The sequence below is a fragment of the Ochotona princeps genome, chromosome 5 (genome assembly GCF_030435755.1).
Source record: "Ochotona princeps isolate mOchPri1 chromosome 5, mOchPri1.hap1, whole genome shotgun sequence".
Lineage (NCBI taxonomy): Eukaryota > Metazoa > Chordata > Mammalia > Lagomorpha > Ochotonidae > Ochotona > Ochotona princeps.
In genome coordinates, this window is record NC_080836.1 from 106,209,606 (window position 1) to 106,236,775 (window position 27,170).

Genomic DNA, 27,170 nt, shown 5'->3' on the forward strand with positions numbered 1-27,170 from the left:
AGTTGTCCCTGCCAGTCACTGGAAGTCAGTTCCGGGTCCCCCTGGACATACATGTCAGAGCTTAAGCCCCTCATAGAAGCCGGAGTCATGTTTGCGTGGCTCTGAGGCACACCCCCATTCTCTAAGTCGTCTCCATTCTGCTCAGAACACCAACACCACGGAGCCGCTATGCAAATAGTTCTCATATCATTTTGAGGATAATTACAAGAAAAAAAGTCATACATATTCAACAGAGGCATTTTTTTTAAGCATTTTTTACCTTGACTGGTTGAATCCACAGGTACGGACCTTTCCACCACCAGCCAGCTCTGTCACTGCACCCAAGCCTCCTCCCCCATTACCCACCAAGGCCCAAGGCCAGTGGCTCTGCACGTTACGGGGCGGCAAGCCGTCTCAGTGGGAATGTCCTTCCCCAGCTTTGGTGTCCTTGAACAGCTCACGTGGGACGTGCCCGACCACGGAGGCAGCCATTGCAGCAGGAGACACGGGGGCTCCAGGATCCACAGGGGTGGCCTCCACAGCCTTCAGCGTGGCCAGGGGCCGATGGCCTCCCACCTCCTGCTCTGGGAGGGCCTGGGGACCCCTGGGGAAGGTGGACATGCAAAATTCTGGAAAGAATGTGTGGCCTCGGGAGGAGAAGGGCGGAGAAGGGCCACGCGGGGAGCGGGCCTCAGGTTGAGTGGCCTCGAGCCAGATCTTGCGGGCTCTGCAGGCGTGTGAGGCTGTGTGTGCGTCCGTGAACCCAACAGTTGTTTCTGGTGACAGACAGAGCTAGGAGCTCCAAGCTCTTTCACTGAGAACTCACATCCCTGGCCCAAATGTAGCTTCCCTAGCCTTTGCCAGCACATGGCTGCGGAGAAAACAGTAGCAGACGGCCCAAGGCCTTGGTCCCTGCACCCACATGGGAGAGCCACAAGAAGGAGAAGCTGCCAGCCCACAGCCGGAGGGTCCTTAGGGACCTGCAGAGCCAGAGGCACTGTAGGCCTAGCTGCAGGCACCTTCTGCCGCCAGGGAAGTCAGGGAGCCTGAGGGGAAATGCTCACCAGAGCCTGTGAGAGAGAGTCTGCGGGGGGTGGGGGCACTGGGTACGCTTTGCAGGTGCGCCCCGGGTGGTGTTCATCCCCACACCCACATCCTTGCAGAGCCAACGCCTGGAGGCAGGTGAGCACATGGAGGCGTTGCAGCCACCGGGACGCCCACTCCCCATCGCTGTGCACCTGGGTGGGGCCAGGGGCAGCAGCAGCCCCTTCCTGGGAGGGCATCACCCACTCCAGGTGGGTGACAGGTGCCTTTAAGGCGAAAGCAAAGCCCATTCCTTTGTGCTCAGAGGGGGGTGAATTCACAGTTCTCATGGACTACAGAGAGACAAACGTGAGGGCACACATCAAAACATGCTAGACACAGTTACAACAGACACGAAGACACACCCACCGCATACCAAGCGGGCGTGTGTGAAACATTTAGATATGTACACACACACTGCATGTTACACTGTTACATATATAACACCTACTGAACATATATATATGGAATATGGACACTCATAAATACATTCCATATACGTGCAAAATATGTATTACACATATACCAAATATATTAAACCTATGAAAGGTATTAGAAAAGAGAAAAGGCACATTAGACTCAAATACATTGGACAAGTAATGCATTAGACAATTTAATATATTTTAGACATATTTTGAAATACAAATTAGACATATCAACATACCTATTAGACATACGTAAAATAAAACATAAAGCCCGTTGCACATACATAAAACTATTACACATCCGTGTGAATATCTGCCTATAAAATAAACTAGACATATGTTAGACATAAACAAAATATACAGTAGAGAGACACACCTATTAAACATACCTCTCACACCTGCATATGGAAAGTGTTAGACACGTGTGTTAGATACTAGATACAGCCATGTGAGATCTGGGTCAGCAGGTATCCAGTCCCATTGCTTCCCTGGCATGCCTTTCACGCTTGCACCTGACCTTCAAGGTGTTTCTGGGGCTCTGACTCCAGGGCTAACGCTCACCTGCCTTGGGGCCCACTGAAGTGGACACTGTGTGCCCCCGGCTCAGCCCCGGGACGCGCTGTGTCCCCCTGCTCAGCCCTGCGCTGTGCCCCCCTGCTCAGCCCTGGGACGCGCTGTGCCCCCCTGCTCAGCCCCAGGACGCACTGTGGCCCCTGGCTCAGCCTCAGGATGCGCTGTGCCCCCCTGCTCAGCCCCGCGCTGTGTCCCCCGGCTCAGCCTCAGGACGCGCTGTGTCCCCCGGCTCAGCCTCAGGACGTGCTGTGTCCCCCTGCTCAGCCCCAGGACGCACTGTGGCCCCTGGCTCAGCCTCAGGATGCGCTGTGCCCCCCTGCTCAGCCCCGAGACACGCTGTGTCCCCCTGCTCAGCCTTGTGCAGTGCCCCCCTGCTCAGCCCCAGGATGCGCTGCGGCCCCCCTGGCTCAGTCTCAGGATGCGCTGTGCCCCTGCTCAGCCTCGGAAGCCCTGTGGCCTTGCAGAACTGGCAATGGGCCCTCTCTAGCTCCCCTCCCAGCTGTCTTTCCTACACCTGCTTCCTGGGCCCAGTGTGAAGCACCCCATTTGCTGCTCTCCAACAGGCTGCCCCTCAGGTTGCAGGGTGGGTGGCCCAGGCACTTGGCTCACCCCAGCTCCAGCAGCCTGAAGGTGTGGGCCATGGTTCCCAAAGCGCCCCCCAGGGTGGGCACTGCCTCTGCTCCTTCTCCTGGTGCTGGGCTGAGTGTCCCGGCTGCCGTAGGGACCGTGGGAACAGAGAGGGTCAGGGCAGGGGGGACCCGCTCTGGCTTCTTTTGGATCCTTGGTTAACACTTGCAGCTGGAGTCCAGGCGCCCACACCCTCCGAGGCCGCTCCACGAGGGCAAGCATGGGCCATGATGAGGCGTGTTCCATTCCCTGCCTGGAAACACAGAAGGCACACTCCCACCCCCACCTCCCCAGGCTTGCCAAGCATTTGCCAGCTTTTGCGAGCCATGGCACCTTCTTGCTCAGTGCTAATTTGCCCATTAGGAAATGCGAAAACCAGAATGTTGAATGGGGAGCTAATGAAGTAGAAAGCTGGAATCAGTGTTGGCGCGGGAAGCAGCGCTTGCAGGGAAGCCAGCTCTCGGCCAGGAGTGAAGCCCCAAGGCCCCGGGGACAGAGCAGATGGTGCAGGCCCTGGAGGAAGCCGTGACAGCCATGGAGGAAGCTGAGCCAGCCCCCAAGCTGGGGCACAGCCCAGGGTCCACCAGCCTGGCTCCCCCGACACTCCCCACTACACCAGTCCACAGGAAGGGCTGACACACACTCTTCCATTTGCCTTTGGGTCCACGCCCTCCAAGCTCTCAGCGCCCCCTGGGAACAGCCACAATCCTGGAGAGTTCTGGAAGCTCAGCTCAGGGCAGGCAGCCATCCAGCCAGGCCTCTGTCCTGGGCCTGTTCCTGTTGGTCACTCCCAGGCTAGCCACAAGACTGCTCCTGGAATTCCTGGGCACTGGGCGCCACCTTGTGGTTTCTTGTGTACTTTGTCAAGAAGTCAGCCTGCTCCAGGACTGTGACCAAGCTGCCGTCCTCCGAGTCCCTGGGCTGCCTGCACCCAGTCCCCTTCCTGCCTGTGGCCCACACTCTTCTGGGTCCTGCCCCAACGGATCCTCCCGCTGGTCTGGCCCAAGGCCCAGGGCTCTCGTGGTCTGCCTGGTCTGTCTGACGGCACCATCTCTGAATCCTGGCCTTTACAAGTAGCCACAGGCACAACCACGGAGGGCAGGGAGCGCAGCACACAGTCAGCCACACAGTCAGCCAAGGAGGGCAGGGAGCATTCCCCGTCATCCTCCAAGACATTCCACGCCCACCCACAATCTTGTGCAGCCGTGGCGTCTCAGCAGCAACAGCGGGGACAGAGGAGGGCCACCCACAGGACTCCCTGCAGACTGGAGCACAGGCAGGAACCTTGGAGAGACAGAGAGGACCTGGCTGCCACCTGCTGGCTCCTCTCCTATTGCAGCCCCCTAATAACACCCTGTGGTGTTTATGGGGAGACCAAGGCTCTGAGTGTGTTTTGTCTTGAATTTCTCTCAACTGTCAGCCCGTGCAGTGACTTTGCTCAAGGCTCGAGGCTGGCTCATGACTCCCGACTCTGGCCACAGGCCCTCCCCCCACACCCTCCCTGGGCTGGGCAGCCCTCCCGACATGCCCTCCTCCTCACTGACGCCTACTGCTCCCGGCCTCCCGAGCCCTGCCTCTGTGTTCCTCTGAACGCTGGGCAGCTCGGGGCCAGAGCTAACGGGCTGGTGCTGTGCTGCCAGCAGGGCAGAGGCTGACAAGGAGAGACCCTGGTAGCAGGTATCCCAGACCAACACAAGGCATGGGGACAAAAGTGGGACATGTGGGAGGGGGTGTGCAGGCGTGACCCTGGGTGCCACCTGCAACTGGACAGAGAGTGGGAGAGCAGGGACAAGTGTTCAGTCACCAGGTGGGGCTGACTCCGCTTGGGGGTGAGGCTGCTGCATGTATAGACGGGCCCATCCGGAGCAGTGGCTTGGACTTGGAGCTGGTGTCCAGCTCGACACGTAGCCCCAGACCCGGCCTACAGAGCTTGGGCCCCTGGATGCGGGTCCAGGGCTCGCCTAGCGGACATGCACGGGTTAGCCACCGGAGGCCGGACATGCCTGCTTCTTTTGGGCATTGGCCCTGACTGACCCTGGTCACCCATGGCTGATCTGGACGGCTCTCCCCCAACTCACTTGCTTGTGATAACTCCACCCCGATTCCAGTGGCGAGCCACGCCCACCGCTGGACGGGCCATCACCTGGCTGGGCCCTCAGCGGCAGCACAGGGACTGGCCTGCAGGGGCTCAGGGCTCCACCGGAGCCATGGACAGCAGGGAGCCACTCGCATTCCTGGGAATCCTAGGCAGTCCCGGGAACCTCCTGCCGGCTGAACTGCGAATGTCAGGCTGATGCCACTGTGGCCTGGTGGAGGACCGCCTGGGGGTGACCCGGGTCCTGAACCCCCAACCCTAGCACAACACCCTCCTGGGCTGGGGCCACCTAACTTACAGTGACTGCACGGAGCACAAGGGCCCGTGGGAGGGGGCTTCTCCCAGAACCACAGCCCCAGGTTTCTACTTGAGCAGTGCTGTGGCAGAGCAGGAGGCGGAGTTACCTGCCTATGCTCAGAAATAAAGATGAAAAATGTTCATTTTCCTCTGGGCAGGCGGAAGCTGAGGCCGCTGCACGGTGCCACGGCGCCCCCTGGTGACCCGGGCTGGGCTTGCAAGGGTCTGCAGCTGCACCTGGTGAGTGGGACATGACTCCCCAAGGCGCCAGGAAGGGTGCTTTCTTCCTGTCCTTAAGCCCTGTGCGACTAACAGCTTAGGGGACACCCAAACCGTCCTTCACCTGGCTGTTTGCTCTTCACTCCTGTTGGCCCTTACCTTACCAGGCAACCTGGGGTCCCCTTGGATCAGCAGGAGGCTCCGAGACAGGCTGAGGTGCTTGCCCAAGGTCCACGGGGTCCAGGACCTGGGCTGTCTGGTGCTCGGCCCTGGATGACAAGGGGCACACAGGTCAGCTTCTGCTCTGGTTTCTCCCCGACAGACCCCAAGTTCCAAATTCTGCCCAACATTGGCTTCAACAAGGCAGCCCCATCTCCGGTTCACATCTAGGAAAGGGTTGAGCATTGCTTGAGGATGTTTTATGGGTCACGTACATACCTGGGAGAGAGCTGGGCTCGGCACCCTGGGGAGGTGGGCCTGTCTGCAGGAGGCTCACATGCTGCCCAGTGCAAGGCTGCCCCACCCGCGGCAAGCTGGGCTGGGGACGCCATGCCAAGCCCACAGCTCATCGCCAAGCCCTTGGTCCTGCTTGGGGATCTCCCCGACTCAGCTGGGCTCGGGCTCAGCGTGTGCTGGGACTTGGGGTGCCCTGAGCAAGCAGCGGAAAGAGGCAGGGTGGGAGAACAAAGCAGGAGCAAGTGCCTTGCTCCCTCCTGGGAGGAGGGCTGCGTATCAGGAGCCCTGACCAAGCATGGGGGTCGCACTGACCACAGGGAGCCCAGCGTGTGTCGGCAGGGTGATGACCGGGTCCGGCCCTGGGCCAGCTCTGGTCCTCTGGAGTCATGCCCAGGCGCCACAGGAAAAGGGCCGTGATTGGTGAGCAATGTCGGGCAGAGAGGTCACGGGCTGTGGCTGGGGCATGGTGCCACGCGTTGGCCCTCCGGTCCGGACAGAAAAACATGGGGCCACAGTGGGGAGTACAAGAGATGACCAGGACCACACGCAGTGCACCGAGGCCACATGCTCTGGGTGTTGCATGTGTGGGGAGTGAGCCCTGGGTGCTGTGCGTGGGGAGTGAGCCCTGGGTGCCGCGCGTGGGCAGTGAGCCCTGGGTGCCGCGCGTGGGCAGTGAGCCCGGGGTGCCGCGCGTGGGCAGTGAGCCCTGGGTGCTGCAGTGTGGGGAGTGAGCCCTGGGTGCTGCAGTGTGGGCAGTGAGCCCTGGGTGCTGCAGTGTGGGGAGTGAGCCCTGGGTGCTGCAGTGTGGGCAGTGAGCCCTGGGTGCTGCAGTGTGGGGAGTGAGCCCTGGGTGCTGCAGTGTGGGCAGTGAGCCCTGGGTGCTGCAGTGTGGGGAGTGAGCCCTGGGTGCTGTGCGTGGGGAGTGAGGGCCATGTTGTCAGTGACACAGGAGCGCCGTGGGGCACAGGACAGGGCAAAGAGGGCGAGGGATGCCACACTGGGCAGGCTGGAGCCATCTCAAGTGAGTACAGTGAGCAGGTCCTGGGTCAGAAGCCGGACGTCCTCCACCCAGGCACTTCCCACGAAGGTCCCCTGCAACAAGCACCAGGATCTCCCACGGTCACCAGTGGGCAGGGTAGGGGAAGGAAGCAGGCAGGGATGGGCCTCTTGCTGGGGCGGCGCACTGGGGCGGCTGCGTGGAGCCTGCTGTCGGCTGAACGCCTCTGTCCCTGCTCGCTCACTGCCCGCGCAGACCTTGGAGAGGCCCAGAGCCTCCAGCAGGGATGTGGGGTCCCAAGTCCCAGCTTCAGCCGCTGCACCCCAGTGCCCACCCCCGCGACGAGCTCCCCAGACCCGTGAAGCACGTGCAGGTGCCGAGGGACAGGCACACGCCCGTCCACTGCCACTCCAGGCGCACGGTGCCCCGTGCACACCACTGTGGGCGACAGGTGAGACCGGGTAACAAGGTGAGCTCCGCGTCCACCCGCGGCGCAGGACGCCAGGAGCCTTGAGGGAGGGAAGACAAGCTCCTTCCCGCTTCACAGCCAGAACAAATCCCTGTGAACTAGGCAGCCGCCCAAGAGGGAAGTTCACAGGTGCTGTCAGTCAGCGGGGTGGGCGGGGCCAGTGCTGTCAGTCAGCGGGGGTGGGCGGGGCCAGTGCTGCCAGTCAGCGGGGTGGGCGGGGCCAGTGCTGTCAGCACGGTGGGCGGAACCAGTGCTGTCAGTCAGCAGGGTGGGCGAAGCCAAGGCTGCCAGTCAGCACGGTGGGCGGGGCCAGTGCTGTCAGCAGGATGGGCGGGGCCTTGCTGTCTGTCAGCAGGGCGTGGGCGGGGCCAGGTGCACGTCGTGATTCCGCAATAACACATTACGCGCGTGCACGAGTGGGCCCGGGGAAGGCCCGCGCTCCCGCGACACCCACGTCAGCGTTCACGGCCGCGTGCCTTGTGAGACCAGGAGGCGCTCAGGGAGGACCAAGGTGCGAGCATCCCGTGGCACTTGCTTCCGGCCCCTCCCTCGGGGCTCCTGCTCTTCCGCCGCCGGCCGCAGCCCCGCCCCTTCCGCCGCCGGCCGCGCGCTGCGGAAGTGGCTTCTCCCCGAGGTTGGGCCGGACCGCCCACCAAGCACCGAGTCGGCCGGCCAGAGCGCCGGGACGGCGGTGCGCATGCGCAGGAGCGCGCGGCGGCGGCTTTGTGCGTCACCTCGGCTGCGACGGCCCCGAGGCCAGTGCGGGGTCGGGCGGCCTGGCAGGTGCGGGCGGGAAGATGCCGGTGGCCGTGATGGCAGAAGGCGCCTTCAATTTCAAAAAGCTCCTGGACCAGTGCGAGAACCAGGAGCTCGAGGTAGCCGTGCGCGGGGGAGCGGGGTTGCCTCCGACTCGGAGTTGGCTCCGGTGGCCGGGGTAACGGGGCCTAGGGAGGCGGTTGGAGTCCGTTTAAATGGAGATTTCTTGATCGTGTGTTCGTTTTAGTGGCGGGTAAGTGTGTTTTTGTGCTTGTTCCCTTCGGGGTGTCTCCTAGGCTCCCGGAGGGATTGCCACGCCCCCCGTGTACGCCCAGCTCCTGGCCTTGTACTTGCTGCATAATGACATGTGAGTAGCTGCGGTCGGCGGGGACCTTGCGATTCAGTCGGTTGTTGTAAGGGAAGCCTTTTCCTGGGTGGGAGACGCGGACACACAGAACAGGAGGACCAAGCCCGACGTGGGGCAGCCGCCCAGGGCAGCGCAGCGTCCACCGGCAGGCAGCTGGGGCCAGGAGCTCAGGACAGCCGGGAACCAAGGGCAGCCAGGAGCCAGGGCAGCCAGGAGCCCGGGCAGCCAGGAGCCCAAGGGCCAGGAGCCCAGGGCAGCCAGGAGCCCAGGGCAGCCAGGAGCCCACGCAGCCAGGGGCCAGGAGCCCAGGGACCGGGAGCCCAGGGCAGCCAGGAGCCCAGGGCAGCCAGGAGCCCACGCAGCCAGGGGCCAGGAGCCCAGGGGCCGGGAGCCCAGGGCAGCCAGGAGCCCAGGGCAGCCAGGAGCCCACGCAGCCAGGGGCCAGGAGCCCAGGGGCCGGGAACCCAGGGCAGCCAGGAGCCCAGGGCAGCCAGGAGCCCACGCAGCCAGGGGCCAGGAGCCAAGGGACCGGGAGCCCAGGGCAGCCAGGAGCCCAGGGCAGCCAGGAGCCCACGCAGCCAGGGGCCAGGAGCCCAGGGGCCGGGAACCCAGGGCAGCCAGGAGCCCAGGGGCCGGGAACCCAGGACAGCCAGGAGCCCAGGGCAGCCCACCGCAGGTGGCAGCCTGTCACGTGGTCATTGAAAGCAGCTTGCGTGTTTGTGCCTACACAGCAGCTGCGTGTAACCAAGGTGTTTTAAGTCACGCTTGGGTATATTTTCCTCAAGGCCTCGTGACTTTGTGCCTGTTTTTTTGAACTGATTGTTCTTTGTGCTGCTGTCAATTAGGAATAACGCGAGATACCTGTGGAAGAGAATCCCGCCTGCCCTCAAGTCTGTGAGTACCCGTGGTCTCTGATGGTAGCACGCACTGGGGACGCCTCAGAAGCATGTTTGGCTAGTCGTTTGAGTGGTGTTCAGGTGTAAGAACACATTCTCTCAAGTTGGGAAGTCTGCTGTTTGTCGGCAGTGCGTGGACACTGGCCGGGGACCGGGTGCTCGGCTGGGCAGCTCCCGGGGCGGCCCCGAGTCCGAGCTGGTGTTTGCAGCCACAGTCTGGACGAGTGTTCGCAGCACCGAGGGGATGTTCCCAGGGCGGCGAGGCCTCTGCTTTGGGGCAGGGAGTGAGTGAGCAGTTTCCTTCCAAGTGAGGAAGTGATTTTTTACCCGGAGGCGCATCTCGGTTTAAGAGGAGTAAGGGGGTTTGCAGCCCTTCTCTGCACGTGCCCAGGAGTCCGCCTCCAGGGCTGCCATCGGCAGGAGGGCAGGGTCATGTTCCCTGGGCGTGGGCAGGGGGCTCGTCCCAGGGGCTCGGTGGACGCAGAGGCCGGCAGTCTGGCCACCGTCTTGGCCACGCCGTGGTGTACCCCAGCGTCTTTCACAGCCGTCCCCAGGCTGTCCTGAAGCACCGAGGGTCACTTCCTCAGGGGAGTAACATTCACAGCAGTGAGTAAATGAATCATCCATTCCCGCTGCTGTTGGAAACCTGTGTGATTGGGAGGACAGAGAGGATTGCATCTCTTAGCAGAAACTTAGCTTGTGGACTTAATGATACAGCGGCACGCTTGGCACCGCTGTGTGTTCTGAAGGTGACGTAAGTGCTGGCACACTTGGCGTCTCTGTTCTGAGGTCATGAGTGGGCATGAGTGCAGGATAGCTGTGCTGTTGCAGGCGGACGCCGAGCTCGGGGCCATCTGGGCAGTGGGACAGCGCATCTGGCAGAGAGACTTCCCCGGGATCTATACCACCATCAGCGCACACCAGTGGTCGGAGGCCGTTCAGCCCATCATGGAGGCCCTGCGAGGTGCGTGGCCCTGTCCCCGCCCCGGGGAGGGCTCCTGTGTGGGAGGAGGGCAGCAGGGACCTACCCGCCGTCAGCCGCACCAGTGCCCGGAGGCCCTGCCGCCCGTCGTGGAGGCCCTGCAAGGCCTCACCGCTGTGGGGGCGGTCTTGGCTTATTCCTGATCTGCTCCAGATGTGCCCCTGTCAGCAGCAGGGACTTCACTGTGTGTCATTCTGCATGGAAATTGCTCTTGTTGGTAACCGGGCTTTTACTGTTAAAGGTGGGCAGTAATTCTGATGATCTCCGTGGGCTGTAGAGACGGCTTCAGGCCTGGCGGGCTCTAGGTGGCAGCTCCCCAATCAGCAAGCTTTCAGGATTGCGTGTGGATACAAAGGACTGGGGCAGCATGTGGGCAGGCGAGCAGGAGGTGGCTCCTTGTGGCTGATACGGACTGAATGGAGGTGCGAGGCAGGTGGCTGCTGGGAGGGAAGGACAGTGGAGTGAGTGGGGGTGCAGGGCAGAGGAGGCAAGCCTTGCCCCCGCCTGCCAGCCCTGTGCAGGCCTGTGAGGCTTCCATGGGACACACAGGCCAGAGCTGGTGAGGTTGCAGCTCTGAGGGCTTAGCACCAGGTCAGGTACTGTATGGAGATTCTGTATCCCGGGTTGGAGCTGGGGCATGTCGCAACTGCATACCCAAGTGCGTGTCCTACTGGGGAGCCCCGGAGGCAGCAGGGTGGCTCAAGCGGTGGGTCCTGCCACCTGCTCTGGAGCTGGGCTGGCCTGACCAGTTCTGGTGGGGTGTCATAAAGCAGCAGATGGCAGCAGATGGCAGCACTGGCTCATTCTCCCTTAATCTGGGCCTTCAGATACACAGAAATAAAAATAGAAGGACAAGCAGTGCTGTGAGCTAAGAGGCGGCCAGAGAGATGGGGGTAATGTGAATGCAGGCCAGGGGCCGGTGTGGCTCCCCAAGTCCCGAGGGACAGAGGCGCAGGGGCCGGTGTGGCGCCCCAAGTCCCGAGGGACAGAGGCCAGGGGCCGGTGTGGCGCCCCAAGTCCCGAGGGACAGAGGCGCAGGGGCCGGTGTGGCGCCAGCGTGTCTGAGGGAGCCCCACTGAGGGACAGTGTCACAGCATGTTTCAGCATGTTGTGTGGTATAGACTTGTGAATGAAATGTGGAAAGCTAAATCTGGAATATTCCCCAGGCACATGGACAGGCGCACAGAGGGGCCCTTTGGTAAGGGAACAGCTGGGGCAGCCTGGGCTGCTGGCGTCCACAGTTCCCATCTGCTGTGGCGTGATCCCGTGCAGCCTTGCGAAGCTGGAGCCCCACAGCGTCTGCTGGTGCCGTGGCAGTGTCAGCTCAGGGCAGGAGCAGGAGGGACGTCAGTGCCTGGCAGGCTGGGACGAGGCCAGGGTGGAGGTGCAGGGCTGATGTGGGCTCCTGTGTCGGAGACCTCCCGAGTTGGACGGCTCGTCCCATAGTTGTTGGAGACCCCTCGAGCGGGACGGCTCGTCCCATGGTTGTTGGAGACCCCTCGAGCGGGACGGCTCGTCCCGTGGTGGGCTCCCTGCCCTTGATTCCCTTGTGTGTGAAGTGAGCCAAGGTGCAGGTGTGCGTCTGGAGTTTGAATACTGTGTCTACTGATTGTTCTCCACCTTTGTAATTTTCTTTGTCATTTACATGGAAGCTTGAGTAGCGTGTGCTTAGCACCATGGCAGGTACATGCGCACACAGATGGGTGCTTCAGAAAGGTCGTGAGAAAATGGAAGTGAAGAGAGTGTGTTCTAGTGGCTAGAAAGGTGAGACCCACACGTGGGGTGTTCACAAGAGAACTCGAGGCCCGTGGGCGTTGTGAAGAGAGCGTTCGTGTTCCCGACCCCGTCAGCCCCACGGTCGTGGTGGGCACGCACAGCTCCCACGTGCCGGTAACGCCTGCCCTCGCTGTACGTTCTGCGCTCCCCCTTCCCACAGACGCCACGAGGAGGCGAGCCCTGGCCCTGGTCTCCCAGGCGTACACCTCCATTGTTGCCGACGACTTCGCTGCCTTCGTGGGCCTGCCTGTGGAGGAAGCTGTGAAAGGTACCTGTCCTTGCTTGTCCCTACTAGGGAGGCGACGGTGGACACGTGGGCTGCAGGTTCACAGTAGTGTCTCTGAGATCCTGGGCGCGGGATGTGCTGGGAAATCGGGTCCATTGCTTTGGGAGTGTGGCAGGAGACAGACAGTGCAGGGTCCGCCCAGAGCTCCCTTCTCGCACTCCTCGAGGGTCTGCAGCTGCCAGCCTGTGGCCCGCCGCAGCCCAGCTGGGAAGGCCCGTCCTGATGGGGCTCCTTGTCTGTGTTAGGAGTCCTGGTTCCACCTGCGCTGGGGCAGGCCGCTTGACGCAGCCCCGAGTTCCAGCTGCCTCCGCCGCCCTCACCTCATGGTGTCCTTGGCGTAGTGATTGTCCAGCCACTGCCCAGGCACCTGCCCGCCTGCACACACACCCTGGTGCTTGTTGGAAGCTGGTCCCCCTCTCTTATATTTCCAGGGCTTACATGGTGGACGTGGGGGCAGGCTCACTGTTACTCGTCCAGTCACATGTTTTGGTCCCTAAGTTTGTGGATGGTTGTTGTTGTATGGGACGCGCTCCAGAGCCCGTTCCTGAGGGGACTGCCTGGGCACACCCAGTGCCGTGCCGTCCCTGTGTGCCCTGGCTCAGAGGCCCACTTCACAGTCCCTGTACTTCCTGGCGGATCCTTGACAGCCCACCTGTGGTCAGTGGCGGTCACCTGTTGCCATGCCCCGTCGTCAGATCCCCAGTGAGATGACTACTTTAGACATAGCTTCCTTGTGTTCATTCTGAATGTGCTGATGAGGTTGGAGTGCTGGGGCTTCCAGCAGCCTGGCCCGAGGAGACTGAGGCTGTGGTGCATCTTGTAGAAGCAGTTCAGAACGCGTCTCCCTGCTGCTAGGGAGGATACACATGCAGGTCCCTCTGCGAACGCCGTGTCGCAGGGGCGGGTGTGTCTCGTCCTGTCGCCCCATCATGTGTCCGCACATCCTCTCTGTAGGTGTCCTGGAGCAGGGATGGCAAGCCGACTCCACCACAAGGATGGTGCTGCCTAGGAAGCCAGGTACGTGATGCCCACGCCCTGCTCCGGACGTAGCTGGGGGGCTGTGTCGGGGTCCCCACAGGTGAACACCTTGGTGTAAAATTCTGTTAGAGCACATGGGAGACACGTGTGCGGTGGACACCTGGAATCTGCAGGGTCACCTGACTGCTTTGTAGGTGTTTAATACTGCACCTCAGTTTATGGAGCTGTTTGAGAGGGAGGGAGGGAGGGAGGCCTTCCACCTGCGGTTCTATCCCCACATGACTGCGGGGGCTGGGACTGCACCAGCTGCAGCCAGGAGCCTGGGCTGCACCCAGTCTCATGACTGCGGGAGCCCCGCCCTGGGGCCGTTCTGCTGCCCAGGAGCTGTGCAGGGTCCAGGGCCTTAGGTGGCACCGCTCAGACTTGGCAGGTGTTCGTGAGGGGCGTGGTATCCAGTGGCAGCTGACCCGGCTCTTCCCTGGCGCTGGCCCCTTATACCTAAACCTTGCCTTCATTGAGAAGTGTGGCTGTCACCTGTCCACTCCACAGACCAGCGGCCTGGGTTCCCCAAAGGCCGTGGGTCCCGTACCCCACTCCGCCCTGCTCCCTGACGGGAGCTCTGCTCATTCCAGCCTGCCGGCTCCTCTTCCTCATCCTCAGGGCAGCGTCCTTGCCTGCCAGCCTGCAGGCCACATTCCATGACCCTGACCCTGACCCTGACCCTGACCATCCCGGCAGCCCAGGCTTCCTGCTCAGATTGCCTGTTCTGATCTTGGTACTGCTGCGGAGCGTCCTGTGGTATCAGGTGTGGGGCGGGGAGGCCTGTCCACTGCGGACTCGGGTGTCTCAGGAAACAGCTCTCGCCAGCACGCCTCACACTGGCTTACAAGTCAGGTCTTCACAGTGTGTCTAATTTTGGTTTTTTGTTTGTTTTATTGCAGTTGCAGGGGCCCTAGATGTTTCCTTTAACAAATTTATTCCCTTATCAGGTATGTATGCATTTTCCTCTGCTCAGGTAAAAATGTTTCGTTGTTGCTAACTTTCTGTGGTGGTGTTTTGTGTGTGTGTTTTACTTAGTTCCAACCTTGCAGCAAAAGATCCAGGGGCGCACACTTAGAGTGGCACTCGGGTCATGAGGGTGAACCTGGCACCCCTTCAGCCGCCCGCACTGTGACCTGCAGCGCCCCCTGCTGGCTTCCCTCACGTCCCTGGCTGTCGCCTGCTCCCTAGTGGCAGGTGTCACCCCTGGAGGAGCGTGGGCTGCTGCTGCTTGTGCTGTCCTCCTGTAGCAGTCGCCGGCCCCTGGGGGGCGCTGCGTGGCTGCTCTGTGGGCTGATGGCGCGTAGGGAGGGCCCCTCCTCGGAGGTGGGATCTGGTGCAGTGTGGCATGGTCAGAGTACGTTCCCTCGCCTCGAACGCCCCGGCACAGCGGTGCCAGGTTTGCCTTCTCGCCCGGTCGAGGAACACGCACCCTGCCCGTGGAAGTCGAGGCTTCTCGACTTGTTTCTCCAAAGCACCCTGGCCGCTGCGAGGCCTGTGTGGTCTGAACGTGGCAGAGCTGGGCGCCCGTGTGTGACGGCGAGCGCGTGTGGGTCTCTTGCAGAACCAGCCGCGCTGCCCCCGATCCCCAACGAGCAGCAGCTAGCCAGGCTGACGGACTACGTGGCCTTCCTGGAGAACTGACAGCCCCAAGGTCAAGGTCCACCTTCAGCATCCACTGGAGTGGCACACGGAGGAATGTATATGTTTGTCACTTGGCTGACACACCTGCCAAGGCAGGCTGCAGTCGTCGCCACAGTTTTCGTTTGGTGTACTAGTTAGCCTGTCAGTATTACGCAGTTTCTGTTTCCCACTGACTCAGGAGTGAGCTTTTTGCCTCGTATAGAAGCGGCTCGTCGGCGCTCTCCTCCCCGCGCGTGGACACACACTGCCGCCTGCACAGTTGGTCGCACTCGGCGTGGTCAGGGGAGGACCGTCCTCGTGGCCCGGCCCGGGGCTGCTGGGGACTGTGACTCCCACTCTTTGCAGAAAGCGCTCCCTTCCCACGTCCTGATACAGAAAATAGCCAAGAACAAATGAACCGTTCACGCTTTTTCCAGCAGCGTGAGTGTGTCCTTGCTGGGTGTGGTAGGCCTGCCACGCACGTGTTGACATCAGGCATTCGTGAGACATGCAGGTTGTGAGGCCACCAGGCCACGGGGAAGTGTGGCGTGCACATGGTGGGGGCAGGGCCCCGAGCAGCCACGGCCTCCGGGCTGTGCCCACCTCCGGCTCAGGCTCTGCTGCTCAGAGATGCCCTGAACGCGTCTCAGGGCCCGGGGAGAGCCCGCCGACTCATGCAGCCATGGATTGTATCTTCAGAGTAAAGCTCCCTTAGTTCAGTTGTTGTGCGTTTGTTCAATAAATGTTTGATTCTGCACCTTGTCCTCTGAGCTCCTGCGCTGCCGTCACCCCAGCGCGCCCGTCTCAGCAGGAGCGAGAGCGAGCGTGGTGAGTGAGCCTCTCCTGGTGAGTGGGTTCGTTCCAGACGCTTGGGCTTTAGTGTTCCAGCACATACAGGAAAAGCTTGCAACTTACACTTGGTCACCAGGCCGTGGTGGTAAAACCCCCGGCCGGCAGGTGAAGCCAAAGCCCAGACACCAGCCTTTCACTTCTGGGTTTTAAGTTCATTTGCTGTCCGTGGGCCTTGTTTGTAACAGCAGGTTGGAAGCAGCCCGCCTGTTTGCTCACAGGCTGGGTGAGTGCACCCCGCAGCAGGGCTCCACAGTGAGTGCAGAGGGCAGAGGAACTGGCCCTCGGGCTGGCCACGGGCGGTGGCGGAGGTTGCGAGTACACACAAGCTGCTTTCCGTCTGTAGAAGTAGTTGAAGGAAGAGCCCAAGTGAATACAGTGGCTGCTGAGCCCTGACCTGCGTCAGAAATGTTGAGTCCAGCACCGTTCTGCATGCCGGGTGTGACCGGGGCTGGAGACTCTTGAATGGGATTTCGTGGCGAATTTCACAAAACAGTCTATATCATTGTCATTAAAAGCTATGATGGGATAAAATGACGCACAGTGCTGTTAGCAGCCAGCAGTCCTAAACCTGTCCTGGGGGGCTCGTCCTGCTGCGGGGTGCTGCTTCTGACCCCTGCCCCTCGGGAGCGGGCTCACGGAAGTCCCCCGTGACGGTGCGCACCGCCCGGCCAGCCGCGGCTCTGCTGCAGGTAGCTCCAGCGGGCAGTGCATGTGTGCACGGAGCTAACGTGAGCAGGCTGTCGCTGGACACTGCCGTCAGGGAGCGGGAGAGACCAACTGGGAGTGAAGCTCCGCTGGCTGAAAGTGAGAGCGTTCCTGGTGAGGCACAGCGCCTGGGCTCAGTCCCACCCGCGCTGGTGGTCACACTAAAATAACTTGCTCTTTGTACAAGGCAGCGCCAGCCCTCAGGCCTCGTTGCCCTGTTCACTGATCCAGTTTGGGAACAACAGGGCAGAAAAAAGCTGCTGATGAAAATCTTGGGACAAGAATTCCATTTACTTAATACAGACAGGGCTAGGAAACCAGCACCCTGCAGCAACACGACCTGTCGGAAATGAGCAGTTGCTGGGACCGAGCGTGAAGTGTGTCCTGTGCCGCCTGCAGGTGCACTGAGAGTCGGCGCGGAGGTGGCTGAGGGGTGGCCTGCAGCAGAGGGCGCAAGAGCAGTAACTGCTCAAAGCCCAGGAGGAGGGAAGGGAGGACCCTGAGGGGGAGAAGCAGAGATCCCCCGCCAAGTCCTCGGGGCCCTCTGGCAGCATGTGCAGCAAGAGCCTGGGGGAGAAGCTAGCCACCCATGGACCGTGGCCATTCTCCCCAGGCAGGGCTCCTGAGAGTGAGGCCGCCAGAGATCACACTGTGCCTCCTGCAAGACAGCTGGTGGACATCTAAGCCACCTCAAGCAGGAGGCCCAAGAAGGGCAAGTCAAGGCTGTCCACAGCCCGGGGCTCCTGCAGGCCCGCTGGGCTCCGTGGCAGGCGGGGCTGGGGAGCCTGCAGGTGCGGAGGGAGGGAGGACAGCAGCGGAGGGCACGGGAAAGCAGGTGGCCCTCTCCAAAGGACAAGCACAGGACACGTTAGAACCTAACTGGAAACGGACCTCGGAACCAAGAAGGAGAGAAAATAGAACAGTTGGGTCCTGGACTTCTGAGACAGAAGGTTGGAAAACTCCACACAGGATAAACCCAAAGGAAAGGAGTTGCCGCGTCAGTGACTGCTGGAAGCCGAAGTCGGTGCCTTGAGGGCCCGGGGGGAGGGCCATGCAAGAGGGGCCGTTCCCAGCGCAGCCCCCTGAGGAAACGGTTTTACTTTGCTGTGTAAAAGAGGTCCAATTTCAGTCTTCTTTGTAATTGAACATTGCAGAAGTATGCCCATGCAAATGCCACTTGAGAGAACTAGCGGCTTAGACAAAGTAAACCTCAAGACAACCAGGTTATTAGAGAAAACTTCAGATTGACTTGGTTGAGAGTGGCAGATCTTCCAGCCACGAGACTACAATGGCCAGAGCTGACAGGGCACCCGGGGCGCAGCAGTGCGGAGGGAGCTGGATCTGAAGCGGGGCAGGCAGGACTCGGACCAGTGCTCGTGTCAAGGAGCGTCTTAACCCACTGCACCACAGCAACTACTTAGAAAACAATTTCTAATGAAAATCGAGTTGCAGCTGTAACAAATTGCCACTAACTTACCGACACGGATCAATGTGGAAGCGTTGCCTCACAGTTGGGCAGTGCAGAGGTCCTCCGTGGGCCCCCATGGGGTGACGCGCCCCCTTTGTCGAAGCCACCTGTATTCCATGGCTCCCAGCCACCTCCTGCACTTCCCTGCACTTCCAGCATCGGGCCAGGTCCTTCGCACGCTTGAGCCTCTGGGCCTCAGTTATGTTGGGCCAATCTGGAAATCTAGGATGGTCACCCAACGGTGAGCTGATTAGCAGCCTAACTGACTTAATGTCCCTTTTGTAAGGTCCAGTTGGGCCGTGTGAGGGTCAGCCCAGGAGGAGGCCAAGGAAGATGGCTGGTACGGCTGGACTCGTAGAATGCAGTGACATGTGGGTTCACCAAGGCCCGAAGGAGCCTACAGAACTGCACAGCAAGGCGCATTCCCTAGTCCCCCAGACCTCGCCTCCGTTCCTTGTTACAGGCCCTTGATAAAAATAACGCCTCGCGCTCCGCAGGCTCGGCTTCCCTGGCCTGCTCTGTGTGCAGGTCTAGCGAACATCAGTGCTCCTAGGAAAGCTTGTCTTTTTTTTTTTTAAGATTTATTTTATTTGTATCTGAAAGTCAGATCTACATAGAGGAGGAGAGACAGAGAGGAAGATCGGTCTGATGATCACTCCCCAAGTGGCCTCAACAGCCAGAGCTGTGCCAGTCTGAAGCCAGGAGCCAGGAACCTCTTGTGAGTCTCTCACACAAGTGTGGGGTCCCAAGGCTTTGGGCTGTCCTTGACTGCTTTCCCTGGCCACAAGCAGGGAGCTGGATGGGAAGTGGGGCTGCCAGGCCGGATCCCGGCACGTTTAAGGTGAGGGCTTTAGCCGCTAGGCCACCACACCGGGCCCAGGAAAGCTTGTGTTAAACTGAACCTTATTGTGTGTAGATTTCTGGTTCTGAGCAGGAAGTTCGGCCTTACACTTTTCTCACAGAGTCGGTGTGTTCACTGAGTCAGAGATCGACACCTTGGGGGCTGTTACTCCTACATGGGTCAGTCCACAGGCAGCAGGGGTGTGTAGCAACCTGAATCTATGTTCAGGAGGTAAGTGGAAATAGAGGGTGGGGGTGGGGGGGGAGCGGGTGTGTTTCTTAGTTGCTGGTGTCATCAGCATTATCACCAGGAAGCGCACAGAACGGGACAGCTGACCACCCAGAGTGTCCGGTGACACATCTTCATGCTGTCCAAAGCATTTGTCAAAATGGAGCACATGTTGACTCTTGAAGTCCTACATTTACAAAGGACAGAAATAAACATCAGCTCATTCTGGGAAAACTGGAAGGTAAGTGTTAGTAACAACGTGAAACTACGAGGAAGCGCGCCTGGATTGTTACTATTTCAAATTAGGGGTCCAAACTTTTCAACTTCAGGAAAGTGAGTCTGGTGAGCTGTATGGGACCCCCCAAAGCTGACCAAAGACAGATACGTACACCTACAAGTAAAAAGTGTTTTTTTAAGAAAAAAAGTTTTAAAAATTATTAGAGAAGTAGTGACATTAAAAAGTCAGTGAACTATCCAATTAAAACCTAAATCAGGAAGAAATGAGGCACAACGAAGAGCAGGAAGCCAAACATTAGACTGAAAAGGTGACGGTTCGTAAGCACCAACAATGACAACTCCCCGAGAAGATTAATAAACAGAAAACAACGTGGACACATTGGAAACAACACGCGCTGGCTAGGGGAGATGGTGAACAATCTTACTCCAGCAAACATGAAGGATTTTAAGTGGCTAGCTCCCTCGAGAAGGACAGTGACCAGGGTGGACACCCCGTTCCACGCGAGCCCAGCTGCCTGCTTCCCATCCAGCTTCCTGTACTATGGGGAAAGTGACCGAATGGCTCCAGTGCGTGGGTTCCTGCTGGCCGCACGGGAGGCCTGGGGGGGGTTCCAGGCTCCTAGTTAACCCTGGCCCAGCCTGGCCGTTGCAGGCAGGTGGGCATTGAAAACCAAGCAGGCACAAGATTCATGTATATTCTTCCTCACATCTCCCTCTCTCTCACCTCGATGTCTTTAATATAAATAAAAAAACAAACATTGTTGATATAAAGTGATTTCCAGTATTGTTTAGAAAAAGAAGTAAATAAAAGGTTTCAAATATGTTGCTTTTTATGTACACGAGAAGCAAGAAAAATGCTCACTACCAAAGCAAAGGAAAAAAAAACCATGTTGGCAACTGGCAAGGTGTCGGTGCAACCTTCGCTCTAGGCTGCAGGGAGCTGGCCTGGAGGCCTGGGGCCTCTTCCCGCTCCTTTCCAACTTCGGGAACTCTGAGAGGAAAAGGAATAAAATCAGGCCCACGAGGGAGGGAGAGAGGGAGCCGAGGCGTTCCCCAGAGTTGGGGCGCAGGCACACGTGCGTGGATTTCAAGTGTTTGTCCTGGGAAGGAAGACGGGGAACTTGGTGCGTGCTCTGAGTTCACCTTCCCGGGTTTCCGTTTACCTCAGCGTGGGCGCCAGCTCCAAGGGCCTGTGTGAGGCCCAGCCGGTGTAGGAGGCTGAGAAGGGTGGCTGGTAAGGCCGCCCTGGGAGCAGGCAGGTTCCTCCTCAGCCAGCAGTGGCGGACAGATCCCACTTCCACAGTCCCCTGGTAAGAACAACCCCTCGCGTGCCCTGAGCCCAACTTCCCTGGCCCGCTGTCTGCCAGACCAGTGAGCCTCACCAGGAGGGCTCCTAATAAAGTTTGTTTTAAGCTGAACTCTATTCTGTGTGGATTTCTGGTTCTGAACATGAACTCCAACCTCACAGCCAGAATTCTATGTGCCTCTTAGCGCACGTTTAAAAACACAGGGAATTAACTCCAAGTATCAAAATTTTAATCATAACATGTTTAAGTGTGTTTCTCACATTTAGAGATTTTAACAGTATGCTAATTCCACCTCAATATTTAAAATTTGTGTTTTTACAATACAGTTAAGGAAATATTGAAAGTAGAAAGAATGAACAAGATCTCTCAAGAATATCTGGTGCACATGGAAAAGAATTCCTCAAAAAGAGAAACATCTTTATGAGCAGGATCTCTGCACGTGGGCTTTGCCCCGCTGCTGTCGGGGCAGCCCCAGCTCCTTGCTCAGTGACAGCAGATCCTAGGGAACAGGCGAAGGTGTCCAGGCAGGTGCCCAAGACGGTGGACATTTCCCCTTGCACTCACACACATCATTTTACGGGAGAACACTCTCAAGCTGCTTCCGGTGGCAGCAAAATCCCAGGCCAAGTCCGCATGTGTCCCCGGGATGCAAGGCCCAGACCCACTCGGGGGCCCGTGGCCAGTGACGGCACCCCCCAGGACCGAGCTCTGAGCGGTATTCTTGACCACTAGCTTTGCACAGAGAAAAGTTGCCTCAAAAGACAGCCGCAAATGGGCAGGCTGGTCGGTCAGGGGCCTCCAGGAGCAAGACCTGAAAGCTTGAGGTGTCTGGGAAGGAGGTCCATGGGTCAGCAGGATGCAGCGGGCACACAACATGCAGATCCCTGATGTCCAACCAGGCCCAGCAGGGGACAGCACTCAGAGGGGCGCCTAACCCGCCAACTGCACCAGCTGGCATCCTAGGCTCTCATCAGCCACCTGCTCAGGCACATCAGTCGTGTACCTGTGCTGGGACAGATGGGGTTGGTGACCGGGCCAGGCAGCACCAGCTATGTGTCCAGGTGTCTCCTCTGCTCAGACAGTAGTGTGCAACCCTCAGTAAGGGTACGGGGTGACCGACAGTAACTGAGGCAGCCTTTGTCATCTGCGAGGAGTAACGGGCCATGCTTACCAGAAACCGCATCCACTCCAGGCACAGGGCTGCCTGTCTGGTGCTGTGGGACCTTCTCCAGTTCCACCCATGTAACATGTCTGACCTGTACCTGGGGCTGCTAGAGAACCAAGAACTGACCGTGGGCCAGCTCCACCACCAGGAACATGTAACATGCCTGACCTGCACCTGGGGCTGCTAGAGCACCAAGAACTGACCGTGGGCCAGCTCCACCACCAGGAACATGTAACATGCCTGACCTGCACCTGGGGCTGCTAGAGAACCAAGAACTGACCGTGGGCCAGCTCCACCACCAGGAACATGTAACATGCCTGACCTGCACCTGGGGCTGCTAGAGAACCAAGAACTGACCGTGGGCCAGCTCCACCACCAGGAACATGTAACATGTCTGACCTGCACCTGGGGCTGCTAGAGAACCAAGAACTGACCGTGGGCCAGCTCCACCACCAGGGGCATGTAACATGCCTGACCTGCACCTGGGGCTGCTAGAGAACCAAGAACTGACCGTGGGCCAGCTCCACCACCAGGGGCATGTAACATGCCTGACCTGCACCTGGGGCTGCTAGAGAACCAAGAACTGACCGTGGGCCAGCTCATCTTCAGTTTTCCTTACCCACCAGTATCTGCGTCTGCTGGCATGGTGGCGTGACCCACCCAAGGCTCAGCGAGGGAGCCAGTGCAGGGACAACCGGGAATAACCTGGGACCCTCCTGAGTGAGGATTATGCCCCAGACCAAGTCAGAGCCAGCACACAGGGCAGGAGATCACCGTCACTCCCAGAGCTCTCCTGGAACAGTCTGCACATTCCATCCCAGGTTGCAAGGACACTACTACTCCTATAATTTCTAAAGGGGAAATGTAAGTACCCAGAATCACTGGGCAAGGCAGCGGACAGTCCGTGGGCTGCAACATCTTTGAGTTACTCAAGAAATCATCCAACAAGATATCCCGACATTTTCCAAGCTTTTGATACATCATCTTTGGCACGTGTCGCCAGAGGGGGTGTTTGTGAGCAGGACAGGCTACTCTGCTTGAGAAGGAAAAATGGGCTTGGGACCATCTTCTAACATTGGCTCCGACCGCGTGTGGAGGAATTTTGTTTATTGCCAGGAGAAAAGATGGGGGAGGCTGGGAAAGGCCCCCTTCCACCCAACACAAAGAATAGCTTTTGAACTGTTTGGGCCACCAGTGCAGCCACATGTAAACGAAGTTCTTTCTGTGAGAGGTGGAGAGAGAACACTCCCAACTTCAGGTCCTCTGACACAGGAAGATGTGCAAATGAAGATCAGCTTTAGCAGCTTACTGAGCCCGACCCACATGTCATCACACCGAGGACACCAAGCCTTCAGCGAATCTGCGTGCTCCTAGCTGTTGGAAATCCCAGGCGTGTTTAATGCTCGCAGCACGGCTCGCTCTGGAACAGTCGCATTGCTCTGTGTAGCCGCCTGTGACTGTGGCTCAGACACAGCGAGAACCTCTGCCTCATGGAAGCCGAGAGAAGGAGGCAGGGACGAAGATGCTCGTGTCAATGTCCACACTCCAATAACATTAGGGACATCTCCCCCTCATCCTGCACCTTCTTCTGTAGCAGGGACAGGAGGCCCCGGACGCCAGCCTGTGGCATTCATTCCCTCGGCCCTCATCCACCCACTTGGCAACAGCAAGGGCCGCTCTACCTGCTGAGCAAAATCGGCTGCTCTCAGGAGTCTCCTGGATGTCAGTGTATCTAGGGGGAGATCTTGACAAACACTGGCCATTAAACTCCAAACTGGAAGACGGGGCAGCGGTGTCTGTTGGCCCGTGGCTGGAGCGCCCTGGGTGGGAGTGTGGACCTCTCTGTGACCCCTCTCCCTGGAGAGCCTGTGCTAGCACCGCAGCGGGAGGAAGGTGGAGCTGCTGACCCTGGATGATCTGGTCACAAGGTAATCACTTCCCTCTGAGTTCATTCCTGTCCAAATGCAGTAGAAAAGATGAGGCAATTTTGTTTAGCTGTCCAAGGATTAGCTGCAACCAGGCTGGGCAGCGGCTGGACGGCCGTGCTGGCCCTTGTCCTCCAGGGTCTGCTGAACACAACACAGTTCTTTGGATGACTTTTCTAGACACGAGTGGTCGAGGGACCATTTTCCCCGAGTCATGTGGCGGGAGCACTCCCCGGAGGCCGTTTGGATTCCATCGTCGGCTTCCTGCCCCTGATTTCTGGAGCGGCAGCTCAGAACAAGGAGAAAATCATCCTGTTCTGGGCAGGGACACACGCTGGTGTGTGTTGTGCTGGGTCAGCCACACCAGCTAAAAGCCAGAGGGGGTTGTCTGTGAGACTATGCTGTGAGTGATGTCCCACACAACTCCAAATGCCCCTGGCAGCCTAGAGCCAGATTGTAGGGGACTAGCTGGCAAGATCTGCACCCCATCTCACAAGCATGGAACGCACACTCCGCTGACCCGCTTTGGCCCCTGGCAGTTTATAAGGAACTGCTCCCAACAGACTCAGGGGCTCCGAGTCTGAGCATCACCTGACGTCCCGCGTGTCGTCACGGCTCACGGATGCTGCACTTGAGGTGCTGGCGTGGAGGCAGGGACCCGTGTCAGGCAGCGTCTCTGCCCCTCCACCCAGTGCCCCCTCAAGGTCGCACAGAGGACCCTGACTGGAGAAGCGGAATCTGTGCCTACAAGCCCTCGCGCGGAGCTCCTCAGCCGAGGCTTTGCCAGAACCCCCTGCTCGCTGTCACTGGTTTCCAGCTGTTGACGTGTGCAGTCACCATTGCCTTGGTGTCTAAGGTCACCCCGTTCCTGGACATCAGCTCATGATCACGCCTGGCTAAGAGCAGTCCCTGAAGAGGGGCGAGTCTTCTCTGAAGTTGCAGAAAGTGCTCCCCAGTTACTTAGTATTTTTAATTTAATTTAGTGTTTTGATTTGCGATGCAGATCCTTCTCTCATGGTAGTGGCATGGGTGATTTTAGTCGGATTTGGCAGATAATCCGTGAGGGATGTGAAGCTTGATTCCCATCACTGTTTTTTGTAAAAGGATCATTGAAAGACAGAGGTCACCTCTGCTTGTTCACTCCCCACACAGTGGCCATAGCCTGGCAGCCCCGTTCAGACCTCTGCAGCCAAACCCACACTGACCCCAATCCTGGGGACTCTGTTTCTCCCTGGAGCTCTGGGAGGCTGCCCTGCGCATGTGCGAGGCCTGCTTCCAGCCCCACACTGCGTGTCTCAGGTGAGGCTGTGACGGCATTTCACCCAACACAGGTCTCTGATGGTGAACTTGAACCCACAACCTGGCTGTGCCTGGGCAGCCAGTCCCAGCTCCATCTGTCATACTCCCCTCCAGAGGCTGGGTCCAGCCACCCTTGGAGGCCACTTCCCAGCCACTTGCCATGCGCCGCCTTCTCACGCTGGCACCATGCTGGTCTCGCTTTGGTGCTTTCCACTGCATGTGGCCCCCAGGCGGATTCGTGGTCCAGGGCCTGCAGACTGCCCTACCTCGCTCACCCCAGCAAGCCTGGTTGAGAAGGAGGGGGTCCCATGGGTGCTGTCTGGAACCTCCAGCCTCCTGCTCCTTGCATGAGTGTGAGCGTTTCCACACGCCTTTGCATGTGCCACAGGTCGCTCCTGCAAGGGCCAGGCGGCCACCAAGAGTGCAGCTGCTACGGCTTCCCTGTCGCCATGCGCCTCTGTGCCCGCCCGCAGCGCTGGCCACCAAAGGGGGCTGCGGGGCTTCGCTGGAGAACGCAGGCTGGAGAGGCCCTGGCCTGACCGAGGGCCACCGACAACTCATGACAGCCACTCCTGATTTCCTGGCTGGTATTGTGACATGGGGTTAAGCCACTGCCTACAGTGCTGAAATCCTGTATAAGCACCGGTTCAAGTCCCGGCTGCTCCACTCCTGATCCAGCTCCCTGCTCATGTGCCTGAGAAAGCAGTGGGAGATGGACTGGGGTCCTGGGCCCCTGCACCCACATGAGAGCTCTGAAAGAAGTTCATGGCTCTTGGCTTCAGACTCGCCTGCCTCTAGCCATTACAGCAGTACGGGGAGTGAAACAGTGGATTGAAAATGGAAGATTCTCCCAGCCTAGAAATGGTTCTGCACAGGTGCTGTGGCTCAGTCTGCTCAATGTTTTCACCACAGAGCTGAGCACCCCACTCCCATCCCGTTCAAAACACCCTTGTTCCCAGCGTGGAGCCCAAGCGATGAGGACATGGCGTGGGCTGAAAGTGTGAGCGCTCGGTAGCTGGGGCTGATGGCCGACTTTGGGACCTCAGGAACCGTCATCCGTCAACAAGGATGGCCCAGGGTTTCTAAGAGGGGGTGGTGGGGTGTCGAGCCAGCCGCTGAGGCGGTCCTGGGTCCTGCCATCCATCCGGGACACTCCCTGCAAACTGGCTCGACGGCCTGAGTGTCACAAGGAGCCTGGCAGGGTGTCCAGCGCGACTCAGAAACTGCCCAGTGTGACCCTGGCCACTCGGGCTGGGCTCTGAGAGAGGCACAAGACTGTGTTAGCACATTTCCAGGCCTGATGCCGAGGGTGTGGCCCACCCAGCGAGGAGGCCGTGCCCACTGTGCCCTCGGTCGTGGGCACCTTTTTGTGCCTTGTTCTGCTGCAGCCAGGTGGGGAGGGCCAGTGGAGTCGGCCACCTGGGCCAGTGAAGGCCGCATTCCGGAACACACAAGCGAGGGCTGTTTCTCAGTTTGGACAGAGACGCTACCCCGTCCACTCGCTCAGCAAACTGGCCTTTGCTCACCAGAATATGAAAAAGGGAAGAAATAAGAGGCCTTTGGTCTGGCCGCAGTCCCAGACTCAGAATAAATTAATGAACACAGATGGCCCTGGGAAGGGCTGGCAGGAAGGGTGAACCTGAACCCGCTGCTCTGACATGACATGGTTCTCCCTACAGCCCCTTCTGGATGGCAGCGTCTGCCTGTGAGCGCCATCCCTGGGCTGGGTGCCCTCTCTGCAGGCTAGGGTGTAGCTGGGTGGGTATGGAGAGCTGCTGGAGCTCAGCCTGTCCCCAGCTGCTCCTGGGCCTCACCGGAGGCTGGCCAATGCTAGGGTTCAGCAAGCTTGGAAGCGGGGTCTACCCAGTGGGCATGGCCGGGAACCATCAGAACCCTGATGTTTGTAGCCCCAAGGAGTCTGATCTCTCTCCTGCATGGTCTGATGTGGACACAGGTGGACACAGGTCAAGTGTATTACAATCATGTCCTTCATGGGTCTGTGTCACTGGGTTCCAGTGTGTCTCCTAACCTTGGGCACTTCTGAAGGCTGTGGTGTCGCACACTCCCCTTAGCCTTGACAGTGCATCAGAAAACATCTGAGGAAGGACGGGAAGGCCGACTTCGGCAGCCCAGCGCCCTGAGCTGTCAGCACGCTCACATCCACCCGCCCTCCCCACCCTTCCCACCCCAAGCCTGCGGCAGCGGCTATCTTTGCTCCAA

At 59.2% G+C, this 27,170-nt stretch overlaps 1 protein-coding gene across 1 annotated transcript in view; it reads left to right on the top strand.

The window, feature by feature from the left end:
- Positions 1-7,852: 7,852 nt before the first annotated feature.
- The window catches only part of COPS8 (COP9 signalosome subunit 8), a 124,760-nt gene continuing 105,442 nt past the window's right edge, over positions 7,853-27,170 (top strand). Inside the window, exons 1-8 of the mRNA XM_004597405.2 lie at positions 7,853-8,095; positions 8,273-8,343; positions 9,189-9,237; positions 10,071-10,203; positions 12,158-12,265; positions 13,238-13,300; positions 14,203-14,250; positions 14,865-15,010. Coding sequence (XP_004597462.1) covers positions 8,018-8,095; positions 8,273-8,343; positions 9,189-9,237; positions 10,071-10,203; positions 12,158-12,265; positions 13,238-13,300; positions 14,203-14,250; positions 14,865-14,944 — 630 coding nt within the window. The 5' untranslated portion in view covers positions 7,853-8,017 and the 3' untranslated portion in view covers positions 14,945-15,010. The remainder of the gene's footprint in view (positions 8,096-8,272; positions 8,344-9,188; positions 9,238-10,070; positions 10,204-12,157; positions 12,266-13,237; positions 13,301-14,202; positions 14,251-14,864; positions 15,011-27,170) is intronic.